Source organism: Lissotriton vulgaris, chromosome 1_1, assembly GCF_964263255.1.
Source record: "Lissotriton vulgaris chromosome 1_1, aLisVul1.2, whole genome shotgun sequence".
NCBI classification, from domain to species: Eukaryota; Metazoa; Chordata; class Amphibia; order Caudata; family Salamandridae; genus Lissotriton; species Lissotriton vulgaris.
This window is the reverse complement of record NC_141685.1, coordinates 878,118,666-878,130,707: the sequence shown is the minus strand read 5'-3', so window position 1 is coordinate 878,130,707 and position 12,042 is coordinate 878,118,666. Positions and strand designations below refer to the sequence as shown.

The following is a 12,042-nucleotide window of genomic DNA, read 5'->3' as shown; positions in this document are numbered from 1 at the left end:
TAACCCTTGAGGCTGCTTTCCTTATTGCCATCACCTCTGCTCACAGAGTTAGAGAACTCCAGGCTCTGTCTTCAAAGCCTCCCGATCTGTCTGTTCATCCAGATAAAGCGGTACTTTGTACAACAACTTTGTGCCTACCTAAAGTGGTCACACCCATTCATGTGAGACAGTCCATTACTCTGCCCACCTTTTCCCCACCCCAGCATCCCTCCAAGGAAGAAGGGAGACTACACCATCTGGGCTCAAAACGTGTAATGTCTTTTCATCTTGATAGTACAAAAGACTTCTGGTTGAATGAGTGCCAAGAAAGGTCGGACAGTACAGAGAAGGACCATCTCTAGATGGGTTGTTTTCTGCATTAAATTGTGCTACGCATTTGCAAAGAGGAACCTCCTGTAGGGTTGCGCGCTCACTCTAGTAGAGCAACAGCGGCAACTACTGTGTTAGCAATCTGAGTCCCAGTCTGGGATATTTGTCAGGCAGCAATGTGAGCATCCCTGTACACATTTACCAGACAATACTGCCTGGACAGCCAAGTCCAGAGGAACCCGTTCGGTCCTCCAGGACTTTCTTGTGTGATCTTGGTTTGCAGACCCTCCTCCGGGGTTGGTATTGCTGGAGTATCTATTCACAAGGTAAGGCATCTACAAATAGTGTCTCTATCAGATAAATAAGTTACTTACCTTCAGTAACAAAGTAGCTGGTAGAGACATGTTCTAGTTGTAGATTGCTTACTGGCCCACCCATCCTCCCCACTCTGGGAACTGATGTCTAGGTATAGCGACTCTCCTAAAGGGCCCTAGTTTTGACACATCAGTGGTCAGTGTCTGTCATGGCTCTGTGCTTCTGGCGTGGAAAGTCGCGTTAAGAACTGACGTCAGCACACCCTGGCAGCATCTATATAGGTCCTGCAACATCGTTTCCGGCGACAATAGCGGACGCTGAGTGGACAGATACCACCTGCTGACGCGTAGGGGTACTGCTGATGAAAAATCTCCAGATCCAGACTGACGTGGGGGAATTTCACTAGGTAAGGAATCTATAATTAGAATATGTCTCTACCAGATACACTGTTACAGAAGGTACGTAACTTATTCTTTAATACTCTTTTCTTAGCAGGCACATCTGTTACAGAAACATTTTGCAAATGGCGTGGCTTGCCTGCAGCTCTGGTTTTAGAGTTTAGCTCATAGATTAATGCTTCTCCACAACTAAAGGATTCAGACAGCCGCACCAAGGCCAAGAGGATTCTTGAGTTCTGGTTGACCATATCTGGTCTGTTTACAGAGATTCCCCTCTGATAATACCTACAGGAGTCTGTTTTTTTAATGTTTATTAAAGATCTGACCTCAAGGTTTCATGGATATGGAAAGTATGCTTACTCTATGACCTTTAGTTGTCTTCAGGTAAGTAATTGTTTGGTCTCCAGTATCCGCCCTAGACTAGAGAATAAATCCTTTCATCCATTGGATGGGGCTTTTCATTCTTTGTGAGCAAAATAAACAATACAGGGGGAAAATACTCATCCTCTTAAATTCCAGTGTCTATGCTTTGTTGATGCTCATTGTGGTTCTTCCTAAGCTGTGGCGCGGAGAGGGTGATTCCTCTGAGTGTTTTTCCCAGTATGTGTTGTCTGACTACTACGCACCAATTATGAAGAGCAATCCTCTGCTTTTCTTTCAGAACTCCATCTCTGTCCTCTGGGACACCCAAAATTCCAACATTCTTCCCTCAACATCTATTCTCCAACTCATCAACTCTATAAACCAAGTGAGTTACCTCTGTATTTTTCTAAAATTGGGCATTTCAACTACATGCTTAACTGCTCAGTTCTCCCATCTTGTGAGTCTGACACATGTTTGGGGAGCTTTTTTTGTGTTGTTCAGAATGTGTTGGAAGAGTGATGGGGCTTGGTAGTTTGGGAGGGTAGGGGATTCCATGTTCTGGTTAAACTCTGGGTTGTGCACACTGTTTGGGTTGAGGGCATGGTTGGGTGCACCCTTAATCAAGTACAGTAGTGCAATAACATCTGTGTTCTGCTTTCAGGAGAGTCGAACCTCCAGCCAGCAGATGGATGACTTGTTCGACATCCTGATACGGAGTGGAGGTGAGAGAGTTCTCAGGAGGAGAGGGAGGGTGGCTATGGACATTGAGAGGTGACGGTATGGTCTTCTATGGAAGTGGGCCTAGGTCTTGGGTTGAAGAGGTGCTGGTGAGTGGTTATATATGAATGTGGGGATACAGTGTTTAGGTTTCAGGTGGAGGAGGGGAGCGTGCCTCTGGGCATTCCGAGATGAAAGTCTGATAAAGAGTGTAGGGAAGCTTGAGTCTCAGCAGGAGTGTGCTGTAATCAATCTGAGGTGAAAGTGGAGTATGGAATGTAGGTAGACTAAGGGCCCAGGAGGAGGGTGCTGGTGGATGATGAGTGATAAGATGGAGCTGGGTTCTAAAGAGGCGTAACTAAAGACACCTTCTACAAGTACAGGTGAACATTAGGTTCAGATTATAGGTGAGCTTGTGTCTTGGCCAGAAAAGTGAAGTAACCTTTGTATGATGGAAGTTAAAAATGGCGTTTCGAATGTAGGGGAGCTGGAGTCTCAGGAGAAGTGATAGGGGATGGTACTGATGGGCAATCAGATGTGATGGTGGGATCTAGAGTGGAGGTGAGCTGTGGTCGCAGGAGGGCTGTTGGTGAGTGCAGTGGACAATCGCCACTAAACGTGGAGTCTGGAGTGAAAGTGAACATCGGTCTCAGGAGAAGGGTGCTGTAGACAATCTAAGGTGAAGGTAGGGTCTGGAGTGCCTGGTTCTTATGCGGAGTCAGGGAGGGTGCTGGAAGACAATAAGAGATGAACAAGGACAGGTGAGTTTGGCTGAGTCGGAGTCCTGTGCAGAGGTTTTACGTAGTGCAAGGGGACAATCTAAAATTATGGTAGGTTTTGGTGTGAAGTTGAGCAGAGGTTTGGAAAGGTTTGGAAGGGTGCTAGTGGAGGATCATTGCTCATAGTTAGGGCTGTAGTGACTGTGAGCCTGGGCTTTAGGAGCAGTAGTAGTGTTTTCAACAAGGATGGTTAAGAGCTACCTTGGATAAGGATATCAATTTTCTATCTCCCCAATCTACCCCATGCTCACCCTGTTTCACAGTCTGTCATCCCAAAGTTTGGTTACAATTATACTTACTGATATCCTTTGACTTGCCATAGTAAGTGGACAGCTATTCTTGAATTTCACATCCTCTAGCCTTCGCTGTTGTCTTGCTTACCACAACCATGAGAGATTTCCGACTGTAGACAGCTTCTGATCCCTGAGCCCACTAAACCCACATCTAGGCTAGAATTTGATAACTCCTGTCACTCACCCTCAGCATCTCACTTTGTATCCCATGAGAGATTACAGACTGTAAGCTGTTGAGGGCCCCTGAGGCCAATTTATCCTCATTTGAGCTGCAATTTATCATCTGGGCCACTTTGTTCCCATTTGAGCTGTAATTGGATCTCCTTGACAAACCACATTTAACATTCTCTTTTACCACCCTGAAACAGGAGGGAAGAGTAGAAAGAAACAGTTGATAGTGCAGATGTCTGAGAAATCAGAATTTCACTCTGCTTTTTAAGCTGCATCACCATCCCTCCTCGCCCTGTTTCATGACGCCAGTTAAGATTTCCAGCTCAAGGCCAAGCCTTGGTGACCTCAAAAAAACTTCTCTTAAACTGGAATTGTGAGCTCTCCAATCTGGATCGTGCCCCCAAACTCTCTTAAAAGAAAATGAGCTGTGGGAGAGGATGTAACAGCACGAAACCTAGTGCCCTCCCTCACCTTATTCACATGATTGTATCATGGAGAGAAATAACCACTGCGAAAAAAGGTAATGCCCAGGAGGCCTTCTTATGATCCTGGTGTTGGAATTTAACCGAGTCCTTCTCTCATCACCACTCTTCAACTCTTGAGTATTGCATCAGAAGTTTAAAACATATAGATTAAAAGACGTGAAGTTTGAACCTAAGTTGGAAAATGGAAAAAAATAACACCTCAACCTCCACTCTGAAATGCATAACAATTAGATTAATTGTAATCACTTGAGCTAAAAGTTTTGCACTGTTAATTTCAAACGTTATGCTTTTCCAAAATATAATTACATAGCTGTAACCTAGATTTCATTCCATTATCTCAGAGGAGGAGAATGTGAAAGTTGTCCTGCCCTTTGTTCCACACTTTCAAATCCCCATCCTTAACTGGGTCTGCCAGTCCCTTACCCCACCGCACCTCGACTAATTTGGCCCTCTAGAGTGAAGTGTGAAGATGTGTGCCAGTTTGAAACCGAAAACACAGGACCTGGTCAAGTGGGTTAACATTTCAACACTACAATTCCCAGGCTTCCCTCATGGTGATAGAGTTAGGATGACACATTTTGATACGATGATGCCTCACAAGATGCAATTATGTAGGGCGCAATGCAACTCACACACTACTGAGTAATCATCTTCCATAAGGAGCAAACTGTGTCCCCATCGTCAATTAACTAAGGCACCAAAGGAGGTGTATCCACAGGAGCAACTCTGAGAGCAGACTCCCTGCATTGGACAGATGGGTGATAGGTGGCTTCTATCCCTAGTCTCTTCTTTGTAGTTAAAGGATTAAATAATCTGAGTGAACCAGACTAGACTGTAGTCTTTTCACAACACATGCAGTTTACAGTGCTACAGAACTTCGGGTGATGTCTACTTGGGTTAATACATAATTTGTTGTGACCACTTGGGTGTTCACTCCACGTTTATTAGGATGATTGGATACTATAAACCTATAAATGTGGTCTTGAATGACTAAACCAATGTGTTTTGTTTCAACTCATAAATCTAGTGGTGCACCCAAGAAAAAAATATAAAGAAGTTCATGCAAGGTTTCTTTTTTCTTCTTTGTTATGTATTCCAGAAAGCTTTTATCTTTTCATTATTCATATACAACATGTTACAACCTCAGCCAACTTGTTTCGTTTACGAAGGTGAACTTCTTCGGGGCTTTTGAATCCATGTACCACAATAATTCATAGTTCTTCCACTAACACCATGATAAGGCCTCCTTTTCTTTATTTCGTGCAGAGTATTTAATCAATCTGTATTTTCAGAGTGCATCTGTTTTTCCCAAATCCTCATATTTAGGATTAGGCAAACCCCATAATGGACATCTGGGTGAATGTATGTTCTCTGCATAGCAGAGGTATCTAATAGCAGCAGATGCTAATGGGGTTTGACAGTGTATGAATTTCAAGGAGGGTTGAGGTGTGAGTTGGTTTACCTGCCGCTTTTTAAAGTTGTTCGAAGACAATGTGATAGTTTTAATGTTCTCTCCATAGGATAGTAGCCACTATACCTGACTAAACTTGCGAATAAGTTATATAACTTACATTATCCACACCACAATTAGGACTATATAGGTCAACGCAGGCCAGTTAGGAAGGTCCAGGGGTCCTGACAAAAGCCATGTCACATCACAATCAAGTAAGTTAGAAACAGGTTTCCCAATTGGTAAGAGATTAGGGAGGTGTCCTAAAATCCCCAGTCACCTTATCCCTGTGCTTGTAATTTTATAGTTAGTAAATATCAAACAAGTTGCCCACATTTGACCTAATTACAATTAACTCAGACCTATCTCATCCAAACAAAATGCTCAAGTGCTCTGGTTCAGCCTGCAAAGCAACAGTCACTGCTGACAGTGGATCACTCCATGTATGAAGCATGCCGCCATGTGTGGGTGAGAGGCGGTGTAAGAGTGGTAAGGGTTACACAGAACTGTCCCTTGCGTATGGTTGAAATACAACCTTAAACTAGAGGTAACCAGTCTTATGAGTAGGTTATGCCGAAGATACGTGTGCCATTGGTTGTGTTAGAGTAAATGCAGCCTGCTGATCCTCCCCTCTTTTTCTCCTCCCAGAGATTCCTGTTGACTTCAAGCAGCTCTCTTCATCAGCAACAAAGGGTCCTCTACCATCACACCCTGAGACATCAGAGGCCAGAGGGGACTTGCTACCATCTAGTCACCTCACTGGAGAACAGTATCCTGCTAGCCCAGCTGGCTCTGGTGAGCCCTCTTCCACCTCACCCCAAGGCCGGCTGGAGGACTTCCTAGAGAGCACAACGGGTGTGCCGCTGCTGACTGGGGACCAGGATGGCACAGCCCCCCTTTCTCTCATTGATGACTTGCATAGTGAGATGCTAAGCAGTACGGCCATCTTGGACCATCCGCCCTCCCCTATGGACACCTCAGACTTGCACTTTTCCCATGACGGGGTGGGCAGCCTAGGCCTTGGCCTAGGCCTGGACCTGGCTGATGCCAACTTGGACAGCATGGACTGGCTGGAGCTTTCCGGGGTGCCGGCCATGAGCCTGGCGCCACTCAGCACCACCACGCCCAGTGTCTTCTCCACAGACTTCCTGGACGGCCATGATCTGCAGCTACACTGGGACGCTTGTTTGTAGATAACCCTCTTCTCACTCCTGTCACAACATGGTCACTCTCCGTTAGCTCAATGAGAGACTGAAAGGAGACAACCCTTAGGGAGAGGTTGTGTTGTACTAAACCAAAGGATAAAGTGAACAACACCCGGTGGTGCTAGTGGAATCAAAGGAAACCAGGAATTGTTGTGAATTAAGTAGGTTGTCTGCTACGGGCCGAGGTGGTGGGGAAGAGAGATGGGGGTCTCTGAAGCTCCTTTGCTCCTTTCACTTTGAACTTAGATTCCCTTCCCCGTCCACGAAAAACCCAGCTTCCTTGAATGTACTCCCCACTACTTTCTAAAGCTCAGAAGTAGAACTCCATCTGCAACAAGAAGCCTCACGGCGTACAGGACATTATGAGCTGCCAGGAGGCAGTGCAACACCCGCAGTTCTTGGGTCCTTGTCCGAACCTTACTGAACCATTTTTTTCATTTGTGTTCATGACTATCTCTAACCAGCTAAGGTATTCTTTCCCCTTCTGAGGTGAGACTATCTAAAAGATGCACTATTCAGCAAGTTTTTTATTTTTTTATTTTAAATTGAGCAAACTTCTGGCTTAATCAAGGCTCAATGATGTCAGTGCTGGAATCCTCCCTCAAGCTACATTTGGTTGACAGATACCTCACCAGCAGTTCATAGGTCACGTTTCTCTTGCAGTACTCTGCTAGGCAGGTGTTTGTCTTATCTGGGGCAGGCCACAACTTTAAATCCAGCTATCTTGGCTCCAGTTTTAACTGAAGCTGAGACTTGCTGAACTGCTGATGTGGTCTTCAAAGTGAAATAAAAGGGAATACATTGTTTTCTTACCTTTCAGTTACTCAAACATTGATTGGATAGATTTCATTGGTGCCTCTGGTCCTCTTCCCCAAGTCAAGCACAGGGGCTAGAAAGCTCTCCTTTTCCACTAAAGTCGTGAAATGGTCATGGTAGCCCAGCTTACAACATGTATTTTTTGTGACTACAAGAGCAGGTTGATACCGCCTGACTAAATGAAAATCCTCAGCGATTCCAGTGCCTTGGTTGACACTGGCAGTCTATGCATCATCACCATTGCCTTCAGCATTCCTTTGAGATAAGGAATTCTCACTAGAAGCGGAGAGAGGATCCCTTTGAGATGTAGTGTGTTCCCTTGTCGTGTAGACAGGATCAGACTGAGAGGAGGCACGACCCCTCTCCACTGACAGATATGCTCTCAGCAGAGGTAAACCGTTGCCAGTAAACAGAGGTGAAGCGGACATCCGATCCATTGTTCTCAGACTCCAGTTTTGCTGAGACCAAAATTTCATATAGGGTTGGGGTCATACAGGATTTTAACTATCCGGACGCCGATGCCTGCTTTCATTCCCTCTTCCAGTCTGTCAACATACCCAGCTCTTCCAGATGGCAGGTGCATAACTGATGTTGCTTTTATTTGGTCCTCTGTGTAGGGCGAGGACTACCTGTCATGGCCTCTGAAGATGAATCATACGTTTCAGAACCCTCCTGCAATTCCCAAAATAAATGCAAGGCTGCCTTATTGCTCTCAGTCTGGCACATTTCCATAGTGTTTGCTTGATTCTAGTTACACAGGACAAGTGCAGACAAATTTGCAGCCCCACCAATGGAGATATTTGTTGAAGCACTCCTTCTTCCACTCTGGTAATATTAAGGGTTACAGATAGGTCCTTGGGGGCAGCCAGGGCTTCAGGAAATGACCATACCATAGCCCCTTCTGTAAGCAGTGTTAGTCTTTTGATCATGTATACCGCACTAGAGGTGATGTTTTTCTAAGACGTGTTAAAGTGCTGTTGGAGAAGGGGTATGTCTGTAGATACTGCTCAAGAGGAGGGAGGAGATTATTGACCCCTCAAATGAGCTCTTTATTACTCCACCATCATCCTGAACTTCAGGTCACTGCACCAACACTGCAAGAGTTAATGAAGTGCTGCTGTCCTCTCTTTCAAACATCTGTGATGCAGGGAAGTACGACTACTCACAGGCTCCTTTTGTGGGCTAAAGATTAGGGATTTCTTGAAAAAGTGTTTTCCAGGAGCAGGGAATATCTGGAGATGATCTGATCTCACCAAAGAAGCCCAAATGTCACTTGTGTCTACTCAAGTAAAAGGGAAGTGGAAGTGAAAGCTTGATGCTAGCCCCTTTGCAGTCTACTCCGGCTAGTTTAGAAAATGAAAATAATCAAAAAAGCAGTAGCCTTCGTAGCGTCATCTTGGCTTTGTTAGTTGTTATACTCACACCAAGTACTTCAGTTCCAACTCTCAGGACCTCTTGAGCCAGACCGAATGCTAAATTATTCATCAAGGTAGAGTGAAAGAATTTTACCAAGAAATCAAAGATTTTCCACTTTTGGTATTTTGGGAAATTGTGATGCCGTCAGGCTTGCAAAATGAAATGTGTTTGTTTTATCGCTACAGGTCAAGCCTCATTTACAGTGAAGTAGAGAAAGCCCCTATGTGCGATTTCTGGATTCAGGAATAGGATTGGAGGGGGGGGGGGCTAGGGGGGGGGAGAGTCTTAATAGCTTCTTTTGTCTTCAGTATTTGTCTTGAAATACAATTTCATTGGCATCTCATCTCGCTCTTGACTGCAGATTGTTCACCTCATCTAAGACAACTCCTCTATTAATCCAAATGGTGTTTCGGTTTTAGATTCCCTGAAACTGGCTTTCAAACTCGTTGGCAGGACCTGTCTCCAATTGATAACTTTCAGGCCCATTTTCGTGGGGTCTATTCCAAATGCTGAAAGGTTGGTGAATTTCAGGCTTTCTCTTCCAACCTTCAATGCAGTCTTTCAACATGAAGCTGAAGGAGATAGGACAAACTTTAATTTTGCTCCTAAAATTGTATAGTAATTTGAGCTACATCAGTCTGTATCTGCCAGGTCTCTGGATATCAAAGGCACTTTAACTCAAGAACCAAAGTACTACAGTCAAATCCTTGCGAAGCTTGTTGGGTCGCCTATTAGCTTACGTTTCAGTCTGCTACAAAGAAATGAAAGACAGTCTGCTAGTGGAGTTCTGTCAGGCAGCGACATAGGCCTCTGTACATAACTCTCACTAAGTACTATAGTGTGGACCCTGACACTAAAGTTGATGCCAGCTTTGCAAGCACAGGCTCAGGGTATTTTCATTGAAATTATCTTTGTGCATTTTTCTTAATCCTGCTTTACCTGAGTGGGTGCTGCTCGGTTTTGGATTTTTGATGTGTGGTTTTGAGTCTGAAGGAGATCGGAATACGGCATTCCTGTTGGAAGTTTTACCAGCCCACCTTTGAAGCATTTGTCAGCTTCACATTAGACACTCATGCCACGGTAGATAAGGAACAGAGGTACCACGTGTTGTGTTGAAGGAATTTGTGGGAGGATTCCTACTGTGGCGTCACTTTTCCCAGAGCAAATTTGCCCTGGAAACAGACTTAAAAAGGGCTAGGGTAGGTGAAGCCCCTTCTATAAACACTGCTTTGTAGGCAGGTAGTTAACAGGCTTAGGTATGTAGTATTTGCTCAGTTCTGTACAGCAAGAGAGATGAGGGATTTCCTATCCTGATTGTTCTTGGACTTGGCCCCCTTGTACCCATGGCCCATGTAATATCTACTCCACAAAGACGATGAAATAACATTGATCCATGGCATTTCCAGATTGGTGATAATTTGCTACCTGTAGTAACACAAGGCCTGATAATGAGTTCTCTTCCTGGGTATCATGTGGCTAGGTGGTGCTTCCTTTGCCAGAAGCATTCCTAAACCTGACAACATCTCTTCTGCTTCTGTCTGTGCAATCCCTGTGCTTGGCTATACCTTGTCAGCTTGGAATCTCCTGAGCTTGGCAATATCCTGCTCTTCCCATGGCACTCACTGCCCTGGCATTATCCTCCCAGTTGCTGCTACACCGCTTCTGCTCCTGCCATGTAAGACAGGGTATAAAGCTCCTACCTGCACCATGTCATAGGCCCATTCCCCTCCAACTGGCGGTCCAGGCTAGTGATACTTCCTCTCTTGTGACATCCCTAGGCACTTTGTACTTACTCTTCATGCAGCACTCTCAGACTTTTGATAGCTCATCTCCCTGTTGCATTCTTGGCTCAGTAATATCTCCTTCGTTTGCAGCTCCCTTGCTAAGGGGAACTTCCCTTTACTCCACGTATGGCGGTTTCCCCTTTAACCACACAGGAGTGAGAAAAGAGATCTTTGTTTCTTATATGGGCTCCTTAAGATTCTGCAAAACAATTGTTGGGCAGTAGCCCTCTGGATCGTGCTATGGAGTGGGCAGAAGAATACCAACCACTCGCAGTGCTGGGGTGACCCAGGTTGGTCTAGCTCTGGATAAGAAAGCAGTATAGATTAAACTAGTGTGGTCACTGGACTTTTATAGCTGGTGGTGGTAGGTTGCATGCACATCATGTTTCACATACTGCTGGACTACATGCAAGAACCTTGGCACCATGTAAATAGAGACTTCCTGCGCCTGAGGCCTGTACTGGAGTCTATAAATCGCAATGTGCTTGAGAAGAGGATCCTGAAGGACTCGGGTGAACCTCCATGGAATCTTACACAGTTTCTTCCCACCGGGAAGGGATCAGGGGGCGTAATACCACCCTGGTAGAGCCCAAAAGGTGAAGGGATTTTTATTGTGGGTGGGGAGAGGGTTAAGATCGGAACTGAATGAACTGTGGAATATAATTCTGTGCAAATCTTTTATAAGTAAGAAATAAGAAAAAATACAAAAAATAAAGAGCTGAATCTGTCAGCAAATGATGGTGTTTCCTGGATGTGTGTGTTTCCAGTTTAGAGGAGGGTTGCTTAATGTTCCATCCAGGGAGGGCATTGTTTGTGAGCCTGAATGGATGATTGCATGTGTGTGTTTGTGATTATTTATGTGTTTCTACAAATGTGTTTTTATGTGCCTTTTATGGTCTCACAGTCAGCTTTAGCAAGAGAGGACATGTTGCCAAATACCACACATAATATACACATTCTGGTGTATACCCCCACCCCACGCCCGGAGACAGAGAGATGAAAAGAATGAAGACATTCAGAAAGAAGATGATCTCATGACCTAGCCTAGACCTTCAGACAGTCAAGGCCACCTGTTTCCCATACAATATAAGACATGACTGCGGAAATCTTGCCCATAGTTCCAGAGGAACTGTGCTCCAACTTGGCACAGGCCTGAAAATGATCAGCTTTTTAGGCAGAGCATTCAGAACTAGTATGGTGCTCTGATGCTAAGCATGGATGAGACTCACAGGCTTCCTGGGTGACATTCAGGTGTCACTCATAAATATGCCTCTTGGCAGGTCGGCTCTGCCCTAGATCTCTTTAAAGAAAGGGGTTTCAATTACTTGCAAAACCAAGGCCCACAACCCCACCAACTGCCCCCCAGTTCTTTCAGGGTAGGAGATCCACAGACAGCATTGAGGGCTGCAGGGGCAGAAAACCTCCTAGTCACCCACCCAACCAGCAGCAGCCTCCAGGACTCTTAAGTTTACCTTTAGTTGCATGCAACCAACCTGAGAGTGGTAGAATCAGTAATTTTCTCAATGTGTGGCAGAGCGTAT

At 45.0% G+C, this 12,042-nt stretch overlaps 1 protein-coding gene across 1 annotated transcript in view; it reads left to right on the top strand.

Annotated features, from left to right (window-relative positions):
- MRTFA (myocardin related transcription factor A) overlaps window positions 1-11,236 on the top strand; it is a 206,709-nt gene extending 195,473 nt beyond the window's left edge. The window contains exons 16-18 of the mRNA XM_086958422.1: window positions 1,684-1,770; window positions 2,047-2,107; window positions 5,929-11,236. Of these exons, the coding sequence (XP_086814548.1) occupies window positions 1,684-1,770; window positions 2,047-2,107; window positions 5,929-6,473 (693 nt within the window). The 3' untranslated portion in view covers window positions 6,474-11,236. The remainder of the gene's footprint in view (window positions 1-1,683; window positions 1,771-2,046; window positions 2,108-5,928) is intronic.
- Window positions 11,237-12,042: the final 806 nt, after the last annotated feature.